At 33.5% G+C, this 14,697-nt stretch overlaps 1 protein-coding gene across 1 annotated transcript; it reads right to left on the bottom strand.

Moving 5' to 3' along the window:
* Positions 1 to 4,019: 4,019 nt before the first annotated feature.
* LOC113501142 lies at positions 4,020 to 4,952 on the bottom strand. Its single transcript, XM_026882173.1, has one exon. It carries the CDS (start codon positions 4,745 to 4,747, stop codon positions 4,130 to 4,132), a length of 618 nt encoding a protein of 205 aa, XP_026737974.1. The 5' UTR covers positions 4,748 to 4,952; the 3' UTR covers positions 4,020 to 4,129.
* Between the last annotated feature and the right edge of the window lie 9,745 nt (positions 4,953 to 14,697).

The following is a 14,697-nucleotide window of genomic DNA, read 5'->3' as shown; positions in this document are numbered from 1 at the left end:
ATGTAAGAGAATCTATCCGCTCTAGGTTGACCTTTTCGACAGGTTTACAAATTGTACATGATGTGACGGGAAGCAAGCTTTTGATTTGATCAAAAGTGAAGTTTGTTTTAATGCTGAAACATTTTTCACTCGATTAAAAGAATAACAATCACAATACAATTTTCATTGATTTTGATAATAAAGCTTTAAAACCATATTAGGTATTAACATCAGTGGACACATCACAAAACTGATTTTATAATTTTTTAGAAGACAACAATTTTCACACGATATTCTGATGTTTAAAATAAGATATAATATATTATACTGAATTAAAAAAAAACATTGTTTAATTGAAAATAAAAAAGCACGAAATTCGTATGATGATAACGATGTACCATCTTTTAATTAAGGAACCCTTAAATTCAGTCAGTCAAAATCGAATAACTTAAGTTAAAAAAAGCTAAAAAAGTACTATCGGATAATTCAAATCGTGGTTTAGGGACATAGATGACATATTATTACATTGTTTCATTAATTAAATGAAAATTTCATTACACTATTCAAAGAGTTCAAGAAAATTCCCAAGATAATAAAGTAATAGATTTAAGAGAGATATTTGCATAGCCGAACGTTTTCAGCATTCTTGTTAGCACTCAGACATGTCTAAATCTTTTTTATTGCGGTCCGCAGGCGTTATCCTGAAACTGTCAGGACGAAAATTGACTGTACATTAGACAAGGATTATCAAACCTTTATAATAAAAGATATACGAAGATATAGAACCTTTATAATAAGAGAAAGACACCATATTGTGGGTAAGTCCGTCTCTCAGTCCTCTTCCAGGCTGTATTTCATGAATCGCGATTGCTATACATTTGAAAGCTTAACAGGCTGCCGCTATAACAACGAATACCTACAAAAACTAGATCATTTCATCAAGGTTAAGCAACACTGGTCACGGTCATAAATTGATCACACAACCGACATGCTCATGTTTAAGTTATTAGCACTAAACCCTCGTCTCGAGTTCAATACGCACTTAACCGATTTCTTTTTTATATCGATAAAAAATCGATACATGAGGATAAACACATGTTTATATAAAGAACACATCAAAGTTATGTGTATTATGCTCTTCAATCGCCTAATAAGCCGCTAAGTAAGGTCCATGCCTTATTTGAGGACAAAGATAAATTACGGTTATAATTATCTTACTCAGAATATATATTACCAGTAAGTAATATGACGTCAATCGGAATATCACCTTTTCCTGCGTCACACGCAACGCGCACGTAGGACTACTTAATACAACTTCTTTATTTTTGATCTTATTTTTTTTATGCAAGTTCCTTTAGTACTTTGTAAATTTCTGTTCCACCAGAATTGATTGTTGTTAATTTCAGATGGTTTTTTTTTAATAAATTTTAATTTCTGTGCTTCATTTGTTTTTGCTTGACGCCCTTATTTAGATAGTTATTTTGCCGCATAATATATAGTTGTAATTATTGTTGTACTTATTATGGAGCAGAAAATCGTTATGTGTATCTTTTGAGAAAAACTTTTCTATAAGTTTAAATTGTTACTAATCATGCTTAATTGTAGAAACAAGGTATTGTATTGCAAAATGAACTTTATTTATTGTCAAACTACCTACTATTTAAGATGGCTCTAATATTTTCAATAAAACTACACCTTGAACTGGATGCCGTTAATGGAATTCTGACGACGACATCGAAACGTGGAATATTTCCCGACAAACTTCGAGCTCGTAGACCCATTGTCTTCTTTGGTGTGAAATTACAAGACGAGTTATGTCCGAAATTTATTACTTATAATTGAACTATCCGTCTTTTTGGCGTACTAAAGATAGGATTTTAACAGTATTTGTCCTTTGACCAAAATCAGGGGACCTTCAACCTTTTCAAACAGTTGTGGAAGGGCGACGCCGATTCATCCGTGTATTATGATTTCTCGCTTTCATGCCTGAAATAGTACTGCTTAAAAGCAGGTACTCAGACTTCCTAGGCTAAAAAATTCCAAAGTGTAGAAACTGAAAGTTAAAATCGTTAAAAATTACCGTTTCTAACAATTTTCATGAACGACCTTCAGAAAGTAAAAACTTCTAACATCTCGCCACGTTTCAAATAATTACATTCAAAATGAATAATAATCAAATTAGCATGACAATTTGTCATAATGTATATTTTAGTTAATTTTACGAAGACGTCAGGGTTAATTGAAGACTCACGTTTTCACATCTTCAACATAGAATGTACGGTTTTGCATTACTATTAAGAAAGTTACTTAAATATTAAGGGTCGTTTCCATGAGAGATGCGCTACGAAACATGTACTTTCTAAAACAAATTGCTTCATTTATATCGTCGTACACAAACTTCTTTTGATGAAACGGTTCTATTGGTTTAAAGAACACATTCCTAAAGTCTAGACAGCTGATTATGCACGGGAATTACCCATTTAATACTGAACTCGCGAAACACGAAATGGGAGAAGTCAAATTACTTGCAACGAAATTTTGAAATTGTTGGAATTATAACATAGTTTCACGTCTTTATTATTGTTTGTTTTTGGAGGTAACCGAAGGTTAAGTTCTTAACTCTATCACTAAGGCTCCGGTGTCTATCTGTTTGTCCGTGTGTCAACAGACTGTATCACAAGGTGCATTGCAACGCATTGCCATACACCGACACAAAAACGTGGATGACATTGCACCGACGGTTCAGGTTTAGTCAGTAAGAATCTGACACTACCCATTTCCTCACCCAAAAAAAACCACAAAATTCGAAATTTCACGAAAGTCGTAATTTTCACAGATGACTTTATTATTTTTGCCGTTATAGTACTACTTAATAAATATGTAGATCAAAGTTAAGTTAGCTAATACGGTCATAAATTACATGATTATATTTTTTTTTGTTTTTCTTAAACCTATTGCACGGAACCTTCACAGTCGTGGTTCATTTTTTTTCACATCAGAACTAAAAACTTTTATATGAAAACTAGTTTTGCCAAATTATTTTTCTTGTGGCATGTATTTTTAATGCTACATTATAAAAAAATAAAACCAAACAATTTCGTCCAAAAAATATTTTTTTTTTAGTGTGAGCAACGCTTATCACTTCGGGGTATGAAAAATAGATGTTGTTCTATTCTCAGACCTACCCAATATGTAAACAAAATTTCATAAAAATCGCTCGAACGGTTTCGGAGGAGTACGGTTACTAACACGGGAATTTTATATATTAGAAGATGTGATCCAAAAGTAAGATATTAAAAATCTGATTAATGAGTGTGTTGTCACGTATCTTATTAGCGATGCTTTAATTTTAACATAAACAAGCAAATGTTGACAACAATTAATAGACGTTGATTTTAATTGTTGATGTTCAAATTCTAAAGTGCAAAGTAGTGCTTCGTATGACCTGACAAGTAGTTTGTAACGGTTTTGCAAGTAATTATTATAAATAGGTTATTTGACTAAGGCCCGATTTTTCAATCGTCAGATAACTTTGTTTGAGGAATAAATATGACCGTTTGACATATGTATTTTCTATACAAAGGCTGTCATCAATGAATAAAAGTATCTGGCGTTTGAAAAATCAGCCCTTAGGGCTGATTTGATGATTCCCTGACGGCCATATTTATTCCTCAGATAAAAGTTATCTGACGATTAAAAAAATCGGGCCTAAGTCGTATAATATAAATCGGTTTGGTCCGTCCGACAGATTTCCAAAAAACATTGAATACGTACGTATTTTTTATTCATCACATCATTAAAAAGTAAGGAATATTAAAAGCGCTTAGATAAGTGCTTGCTAGATACGTCACTGGCTAGTAAAAAGCGTACTGGTAAGTGACGTCACACGAGATTTATCACAGTTTACTCTTAATTTTTTGTTTACAAAATAAAAAAAGTTTTTTTTTGTCAAATACCGATACTTAAATACTATTCAAAAAATGCTAAACGAAATTATATTTTTTGTAATATCGACTTTATTTGTCACGGGCTATTCACAATATACTGATACATTGACCTAACTGGTGAAATAAAACAATTGTAGACACTTTCTAAACCAGAATTAGAATTCCATATCATAGAAATATTACACAAGAGATTTTCAAATCAATTAAAATGGTAATCGAATCTTTTGAGCATCAATATTTAACTCAATTTCACATATTTGATAACAGGGTGTTGATGTTTTTCTGGAGGCTACGAATATCATTTTTGCATTTGTAGGTGGTTTTTCATTCACATCGTCGTACACAAATGTTAGGTTGAAAGATAAACCCGGGGGAACTCTCTTACACCGCGATAGGGACAAGTTCGTAAACCTAATTTGTTCCAAATCAGGAATGAGTTTGAACAGTCTTATGTAAACAGGCTCCAAGGTGATGTTATTGAATTTCAAATGCTCCGTTGTCATAACCCCCCGTTTGTACTCAATCCTGAATACAGTCGGGTACGAGACAAGGCGATTCTCGCATATGTACGATGCAGTTTTGCGGAGTGGGCTTGAAAAGTACTTTGATATCTCTATGAACCTTTCAACTTCAGATTTGAAGGCTTCACTGGTCTCATACCGTTCTGGGGAGTCTTCCACAAGTTCCGCCTTCGTTTCTTCCTTGACGGGCTGCAGGTTAGCGATGACCGACTCAGATGGGATGAGCGTCTGTAACGCTTGCAGAGGACGCCCTTTTCTATACGGCGGAGACTTTACTTTCCTCCTTTGCTTTTGACTCATTGCAATTTCAACGACGGCGAATTTATTTAGCCAATGTTACACGAAAATTTTGTTCAAGGCACGGCGACATTAATTTTGGTTTTTGATGAAATGAATGTCTGTCGTAAAACGTCAGACAATATTGGCTTCGAAAAGAGGTGTTTACATTTCAGTTTATTTATCTATGATATTTTTTGTACACCTCGCTAAAGCGCTTTGACGTGACTTTTTGTCATGAGTAACCACAGACATAATATAGTAACGCTATAAAGAAAACTTATTCATTTTTAATTTCCTATTTTATATGTGCCAGATGCTTATTTAAAAGTTTTCAATACTTAAATCTCTATACCTATTTTATTTTCATTTAGGTTCTGATTCTTATTCCAAGATTGTTCACCCTTTTTTTGTATACCTTTTTGTCAAGAAACTTATTTCAATAAAATCAAAAGAACAATAAAGTTTATCATTACATAAGTTTACAGTATAATAAGACAAGAAGATTTCGAATCTTTATCATAAGATTTTTCACCCTTTTGAAGTCCGCTAAACAAATATATTATCAGTATCGGTTGTTAACCACTCAATACATAATTTTCACTACACAATGTATTAAGTTCTCAAAAATTTTTGTTTACTTTTTGTATATTGCTGACTTAGGTATATGTTAGAAAAATATTCTAACACAAGTAACTTAAAACCACAGCTCCACCAAAGAAGATCCACACTATCTAAATTATATTTATATCTCCGCGCACAAACAGTATATATTCAATTATTTTTCCTTGAGTATATCTGGGTCTTGACTGCTATTATCAAACTAATTTGTATGTATATAAGATTCAAACCTAATTACAATACCTGTAGGCATGTTGTTCTTAGTTCCAGTGTATAGAATTTAATTTTACACGTGTCCAGTTTACCTTAGGCAAAATGTAGAGGTAATGATGATTAATTAAGTAGCTGATATTAAGATATTATTAGATCTTACTCTGATAACATGTCCGAATGCTTACGATGTGATATAGTATAAAAACCAATGCTTTGCTATTATATTGATACGTTTTTACATGACGATGTCCCGAAGAAAATTGTTTGGTATGTAGCTAATCGCTTTGGGAATTTCTTTGACTATCAGAATGGAATAAGTAGCTTGTCCTTAGAGCATTTAACCAGCATTCTGTACCCACTACTAAATATACATAAGAGAAACAATCAAAGAACCAAAAAACTTTGCATAGATATTTCCCAACTCCTTTTACTTGCTTGTTAAAATGTTAACTGGTCTCCATTGAAAAAGGGCGTTAATTTTATTACGTGTTTTTCACTCATAATTGCGTTGCGTTATATTTTTGGAGCTAGCCCGGTTCTAATATATCCTTGTCAAATCTATGGTAAACATATCCTGTAGGCAAGTTAAATGCTACATTTGTCTAGATTTTAATCAAGAAAATTTAATCCTTGGTCCTATTTCCGTGTCCGGTTTAAAATACAATGACCTCCAAGCTTCTGCCCCAAATCAGAAGGGCCATATGTTTAGTTCAGAAACTTCGTTACGTATGCGAGCCTCGTTTTAGGAGGTTGTATACATAATATGTCAGTAGCATTAAAAATAACTTAGGATACTCTTAAATTTTATGGTCCCGAAAAAAAATTATAAGAATGCTTTTTTTCTAAGGCGTCATCATCATCGATTCCGACTTTTTTTGGCAAGAAATGTACCAGATCGGTATTCAATATAAATGCAATATATCATTAAAGATGTGATTTTTGATTGACATTTGATTTCAGATTTTAAAAGCGAGTGCCCACTACGTTTTTAAGTTAGTTGTCCTGACGAGAGACTCAGAATACAGAGAAACGTGCAAGAAAATAAAGCTAGATTTTAGCTAAGAAGATGATAATATTACTGGAAATGAGCAGGTTCCAACACCAACATGTTTGATACTTATTCATAAAATAATACAATATAAATTATCACGATTTAAGACATGACATAACTGTGTGAAACTTGATGTAAATAATTCGACATTAATTTTACAACTAATTGGAAACACTCCAGCCAAAGCCTTTGGCTTTAACGGATATGACAATTTGATTCCTTGTAAATATTTGTATTATTCAACAGCTCAGTCATAAGATGTTAATTACCTAGCCCAGTATCAATCTGCAATGCTAATTCTTGGTAAAACGTCTAGTTGTATTCTTTATAGATATGAAATAAACATATATTATTTCGTTTTTGTCACTTCTTTATATTCAAATTCAAAGTGTTTTATTTTCTATATTATAAATCATCTTAATGATACAATATTTTATATTAAATAAGCTAGGATTAAATATAATATACTGTAAAAATGTGTTAAACCCAATTGAAAAAAATTTTTGCAAATTACCTAAATATTTCAAAAAATTCAAATTTTTAAACGTGCTAGATTTGAGTTTGAAACTGCACCTTTGCATACAAAATTATGCATAGAACCGCAAATCCAATACCACATGGTATTCTTCTTTTGGAGAGTATTTAATAATTGTGACTCTCATTCAAATTTTGATCAGCAGACGACAGTTTTCTTGTGTTTTTTTCTGAAGATAGTTTATAACCATGGACAAACGGTTCACATGATGGCAAAGAGGTATGTTAAAACACGAATCATCATCGGCCTATACCTTTTCCAAACTATTTTGGGGTCGGCTACCAGTCCAACCGGTTTCAGCTAAGTGCCAGTGTTTTACAAGGAGCGACTGCCTATCTGACCTCCTCAACCCAGTCACCTGGGCAACACGACACCCCTTGGTTAGACTGGCTGTCAGACTTTTCAAGCTTCTGACTACGTGTAACGACTGTCAAAGATGTAGGAATAACAGCCGGGACCCACAATTTAACGTGCCTTCCGAAACACGGAGGAATTCGCTATGAGAAAGATGGTCACCCATCTACGGACCAACCGCGTCAAGCATAGCTTAACCTGTGATCGAACCACTTATGCGGTTATAGCTTAGCCACTAGCTATGTTAAAACACGAATGCTATAGTATAAGGCTACGCATTGTAATATCAAAGCCAAGTACTTGAACAAACTAGAATTGAACACAATAAATCATTCCGCCTCTAACATATGGGCTCATAATTTACTTTCGAACCGCACTGCGGTGCGAACCTGCCTACATATTTTAACAGGTGATATTATCGATTTTGAACTCAACAAGTGAAAACTTCTGACTAATAAGTAACTATTACTTCCTTTACCAGATATACTAGATGCAGAGGTGTATTCGAATATAATGGATGTCGTCAAACATAAAATGACTAAGCACAGTGAATTTTCAATTTACTCATCTTAAATGTTGTGTGCAAAAATTGCCCAGTGGGATGTTCGGCGATAAATAAAGAAATAATGGTAGGTATTAATTTCAATCGTTACATAACAATACTTGTTAGTGCTTTATACGGAGGGCTACACGTGCAATTTCCAAATCCAATCAATATTAGTCTCTTGCGACTTACAAAATCGAAATTAAAGATTTAAAATTCAAACAATAAAGCGGAAGCTGTCATATGTATAAAATTTATTATTTAACTCTCTAAAAGTCTGTGCGTGGCTTGGATCGAACTTGAGAACTTTGAATTGACAGTCCAACGCTCCTAGTGTTCCAAGAACTCTCTCACAGCTGCCAGAGCTCTTCGAAGAGCTTAACAAAGTATATAAACTAGAAGATTCCGTTCATACAATGTACCGATTAAATCGTTAAACAGATCTTTAATACATAAACATGAGTATATGGACAAACAGTCATTAGCCACCATGAAATACCTACCAGTCCAGCCATAAATAAAGAGGTTATGCCAGTCATAACTAGATTCATGTATTCATGTTCTAGTGGTGTGATGTATTCAATTATAAAGGCTACTATGAAGAATAGTGACGTCACTGGTCACAGAAAGAGAAATACACGAACTCATACTACCTTCTCTTTCTAAAATAGTGATAATTGCCTTTTTTATAGTTCAATGACTAGATTCGTATATACTGTAGTTTAAATAAAGTAAACGTGACTTCTACGTGTACCTGCTTAATTATTTTGAAACGCTAGTAATTTATAATTCGTGGAAAAAAACTTTAGTCAAACACCTAGAGTTAAAATTAAAATTTGAAAGATGTAATTGAAAGTAATATTATTGCAGCTGGTGAAGAAGGTATTACAGAACACTACTCAGTAAAGAGTCGCTTTTCCACAATTGCATTAATACTTCGTTGGGAAGTGGTGACATTCATTGTATTGACAGTGAGTGTTCCGCCCCGTAGTGAATTTCCAATTATTGAGTTCTCAAAATGCTTAAGAGAGTACGAATAGTGCCAATGAAAAAAAAAACAATCATTAAGCATCTATATTACATACCAGAATCGGGTCCCAAGACCCGGGCATGGGTCTTTATACCCGATTAGCGGTAGTAGTGAGACTTTTACGGGATACTACTCTCTGGTAAACCCAGGTGAAAATGGTACTTTATTGATAATTTGAACTTCTGTTTTAAAAGATGAATGACCAATTACTTAATCATTTTCGTTAAGTCTTACGCAATCATTAAATGCCCTCAGTAATGGGGTTCTATTTTTGACATTTTCTTACGGAAACCCCAAAATAGAACCCAGTGAGGCTTTGCTGTTTGTTCGTCTGTTCGTCCGTTTCCCTCCACCGGGGTCATAGGTATCATGTAATTAGGGTTAAGGCACTTTTACCAATTTAAACAAAATAATTGACGCATTACTTGTGAATAATACATACATTTATTCATATAAATCTAAATATAGAGTGATTTATTTTAAAAAACATGTTTACGAGCGTATTTGACCTGCTATGTCACACTATTGCTGTTTACTTAGGTTTACCTTTAAAATCGGATGAAAAGTTTTAATAGAAATAAGATTTGGGATATTGCAAAACAAAAATAAGTTTCTAATCGTACTATTCGTTGTTTTCTGGGTATACTGCAGGCACATGATGATTTACTCCTCACTGTTGTACGACCAAATAAAGTCCAAAAAGTACCGTTCAATTTCATGTATTCCTGATTTATTGGTCCTTTAGAATGATGACATAGAAAGAATGATGAAACTCAATTCGGCGAAATAAGGACACAATAATATAAAAAGATGGGTACACATTTAAACTTTAAATTTTCTGTAGCAAAAAAATAAAATTTAACTTATTTTAAATCTTAATCTGAACTATTTCTTAAACAATACATTCGATATTAAAAACACACGATTTAGGACTCGGTAAAATTTTGTTTAATTTCAGTATTAACTAACTGTAGAGATTTAAGCTGAACTTAAATACACTTGGGAATCTACCATGAATTTCATGCACGTAAAATGTGAAATCCTAAAAAGTGTAAGGAAAATCGCTAAGTACATGAATTTTAATGAACGAATACCTTTACACTAAGTCCAGAGATGTCAGGCTGAATACAAGAACAGTATTTTCATTACAGACTTTAGGAGCCAGTTGCAAACCACCATACCGAACCGAACATACCAAACCCGATTTATTATTATAATAGCTTAAACTAGACAATATTCCGTTAAACATTTAAATCACTGTCTGGTTCATTAATTGTTAATGTCTTTCAAAACAAAAAAACGGTCAAGTGCGAGTCGCATTGAAACTCTGAGGGTTAGGTACAGATAGGATAAATAAAATCAATTTTCCATAAACTGCTATAACTGCATAAACTGCTGCCTGCTTGCTACCCTTTCAAGTTTGGGTCAGTACTAACCATTGCTGAAACTATTTTCGCTAATTTTTGTTGTATCAGCAACAGAAATACTTACATCATCTCTTCAAATACAACTGTGTATCCAGCATGGTTCATCAGATGCAGCCAGGGCCCCAATTCTGCTATTCTCAATGGCCGATGAATGAATGAAAATTGGCTTAAAATGGCACTTTTTATATTGTCTTAAGCATTTTTCCTACACAATAATTGGAAATTCAGTTCGGGACAGTACACTCAAGGTCCAAACAATGAATTTCCAATTATTGTGTTGGAAAAATGCTTAAGAGAATAGGAATATTTTCAACTTTATTCCAATTGCCATTTATTCATCGGCCATTTTAAATCGCAGAATTGGGGCCCTGGAGTGGAAGCAAGCGGATCAACAGACATACTTCCGTATATACGTTAGACGGTTAGACGAATAGAGTTCCGCTTTCACCCCTAGAATACGGATCCCTAACAGTTTTATTTTTTCCTTACGTACACGGTTGGTAGGTATCCAATATGTTTTCATTGTATGATAAAATCAGTTCAATGGAAGCAAATGAGTTAATTAAAAATATTTACGTAAATTTAAATGTTACTAATGTTTTTAATTAATCAAATACACAAATAAATAACATTAAGCAAACTGAAATTGGACTTAGCTCCTAGTATTCAAAAATTTTAACAAGTTAATTATTTTATTTCTTCATTTCGCCGTTACTGTTCCATTGCAGTGGAATTCCTGAACATTCAAAATTTCCCTTCAATTTTTCCACTCTATTCGGCCTATAGCTCCTTTTGCTTTTTTAACGATTTCCGCATTATACATTCAATTCAAATTATCCACTGTTTATTAAAAAGAATTCATCAGTCTAAAAAAGTAAAATGTTATAAATGTAATTCAATTCCATTTCCAATTATGAAAAATGATACAAAATTTTATTCATCTTTTTTTATTTTTACCAAAGCGAGCTGAATTCTAAATACAATTTAATAGGACATTCAATTTGTGGAACATTGAGAATATTAAATGAACGTTATTCAGAACTGGCGAAGAGAGTATTTCAGTTACCTCAAATGACACCGCGCGATGGTTTTCGACAGAAATCAATCATGTCTATGCAAAGTGCGTACCCGAATTAAATGTGTAATGCACGTGTTATGTCTCACGTACGAACACACGCGATACTGACACGTTTTGTGCGCTAATATTGACTTTGGTTTACGCCTAGCATTTACAAATTAGTATTTATCATCATTATCATCAGCCTTGAATTATAATCCACTGCCGGGCATAGTTCTCCTTTTCTTTATGTCTTTCTAATGTGTCTCTTGCACTTCACATCTTACTTAGCATTAACATTATCCCAATCTATTTAAACCAGCCTTAATCCCATTGCAATGCACAGGGATATTTTTTTTGTGTGATTAAACCTAAACCGCCATGTGACTACTCCCGCGGTTTGATCAACCGGCCTGGTTTCTTGGTTAGGTGGGCGAATCCAGATGAACACCCAATCCCTTGGGGTAGGGAATGGATTCAAATATTTGGAAATCCAGGTTTCTTCACGAAGTTTTCCTTTACCTTTGCTCAATAAAAAAGTAACTTTATCTTAAATAAGTTCGTTGCATAAAAATCCATAAATAGAACTGTTAGGCTACCACGGTATTAATGTCAAAATGTAATTAACAAAAACTTTGAAGATCACACATGTTGTCCCTTTCATAACGAGGTAATAGACAAGGTGACACACAACTTGACTTCTAGTATTACAATTGTAAATAGGTACTAAACTGTTGTGTAAGTAACTTCCAAATGTTCAAACCGAAGTTAAAATACCTAAGCCATTTTAAAGTAATTTTTTTTTCAAAATCTTACACAAAACCATTTGGAAACATGATGCATTATTGTTTATAACGAGACGACACGCTAAAAGCATACTCCATTAACTGTACGTCCGTCCTAATTGATCACATTTTAATTTAGCAGGGATGAAATGAAAGAGTCTGGGGCCCTCCGCTGACCCTATAAATCATGAATGATGCAATTGCGTGAGAAAGCGCTTTACGCTTTATCGAGCGCCATTTCTTTTTCTCACCTGAAAATAAGTCTTATTTAAAGTCGGTGGGATTCCATCAAGCGAGAACCATCGCAGCTTTAAATTTATTACGTAAATATTGAATATCTTCTTCTTCTTCTTCTTATATATAAAAATGAATTGCTGTTCGTTAGTTCGATTTGGCTCTTATTAGTCTTGAAATATTCGTAGCACTCCAAGGAAGGTTTAAACGGGTTTAAAATATAAAAAAAAATGAAAAAAATATTATGTCAACTCTTAGGCGGTGCGTAGTTCGCTGGGACAGCTATAATAAATAAAACCCTCTATTTGAAGTAACAATGCTTATTAAAAGCCACAACCACATTGTATTTACATATTCAGGTAAAACAGAAGTTTGCTTATGCTAATCGGTGTCAATTTCGAACAAATTAAATCTGGTAAACAAAGTAATATTTTGCAGAGCTCGCAGAAAAGCGGCGAGAAATTCTAATAAAAACGACCATTGCTGACTGTGTGCTAGTAGATAGCGCTCAGCGTTTTATATTAAAACTTTTTTGATATTTTCACGCTAGAATAGAAAAAATAATAGTTAACACGCTGTAAAACAATGGGGTGTTGTTTTGCCGCCTGCGAAAATAATGCTTCTCATGAATAGGTAAATAAAAAATCTTTTGTTAAAATATTCTGTGGGACAAAGACTTTTTTTGTTAAGTACGCACGCTTTTAAAAGGGTGGTGTTTTTTGCTATCTGTCAAATGTAGGTATGAAGATTATATTCTAACTATTTACATAATGCAATTAAGCTAATGATAACTTTAAAAATAGCGAAACGTAGACATATATTATTATGATATATTTTTACTACTTTTCGTTGGATATAAATAATCAAGTTATATTATAAAATAAAAATATTTTTATTTTATTAAATTAAAATGAAATTGGTTCTACTTTTTAGCATATTTTTCTTTAAACGTCAAACGAAAAATTGTTTAACTATTGAACTTTATCTGAACTGAGATCTTGTTAATTCAATGTTGATATTTTACGACTGCACTGTTCGACGCTGATCATTTATGTTGTAGTATAATATGGTTTTGCCCCAATTTAATGGAGATGTTAATATTTCTCGATGCAAAGACGGCTTCCCATATTGTGCAAGTAATATGACATAACTTGTAATGGCTTGTGGCACACTGCATAATGATGTAGTGAGCTAATGTTTTCGAACAATGTTCTATTCTGGTACATCTTTGAGGACTTTGGAGACAAATTAAACGGTAAACTGTTTGCTATTAGAAGAAATAAGCTATGATAGTTTAGTGTTAACCTAGTTAATGGAAGGTCTCAAGTTCGATCCCCAAGGTATACACTGACTTATAACTGTGACACGTTGTATGCGTTTTCGAAAATAAATATATCTGCTTTCGTGTTTTGGAAGGCACGTTAAATGTGGGTTGTGCTCCTGATCTCTTTCCGGTCGTCTCGGATTGCCATCATCATCATCATCAGCCTATATTCGTGAACTGCTGGACATAGGCCTCCCCAATTGCACGCCATCGAGATCTATCTTCGGCTGCTCGCATCCAGCTCTTGTCAGCCCTCCTGCATCACTGCATCACTCTACCGTGCCTGAAGACGTCCTACACTACGTTTGCCGAGACGTGGTCTCCACTCGAGAACTCGTTTTCCCCAACAATTATGGGCTCTGCGGCTAATATGACCAGCCCATTGCCACTTCAGCTCGCTGATCCTCTGGACTATGCTATCCCATCGGGCTATGAGAGCAACGTAACAAGGAGTGCACATATGTTTGTACATACGCTCGTTCACTATAATATGTCTGACGCAGTTGACTGATATCTAGCGATACAAGCCGCCGTGGCCGAAATAGGTCAAGGATTCAGTATTATATAACTATTAGGAAGTACTTATACTTGAATATGTACGTACCTCGAATACTTTCGTAACGATACTGTTTCCCTACACTACATCTAATATAAATGTGTTAAATAAAACTTTCGATTGAGGAAATTAGAACTCACCAAGTACCTTTGAGAGTAAAAGTTATTAAAATTATATATTAATAATAGAGTAAATAATAAATAAATACGAGTAATATGATAATTTTATTTTAAGTTATAATTT

Source organism: Trichoplusia ni, chromosome 2, assembly GCF_003590095.1.
Source record: "Trichoplusia ni isolate ovarian cell line Hi5 chromosome 2, tn1, whole genome shotgun sequence".
Taxonomy (NCBI): Eukaryota; Metazoa; Arthropoda; class Insecta; order Lepidoptera; family Noctuidae; genus Trichoplusia; species Trichoplusia ni.
The sequence above is the reverse complement of the archived record's forward strand: the minus strand, read 5'-3'. Positions and strand labels throughout refer to the sequence as shown.

Bases quoted from the DNA above. Each gene is read 5' to 3' on its own strand.
- LOC113501142 (XM_026882173.1), bottom strand. From the start codon at position 4,747: ATGAGTCAAAAGCAAAGGAGGAAAGTAAAGTCTCCGCCGTATAGAAAA.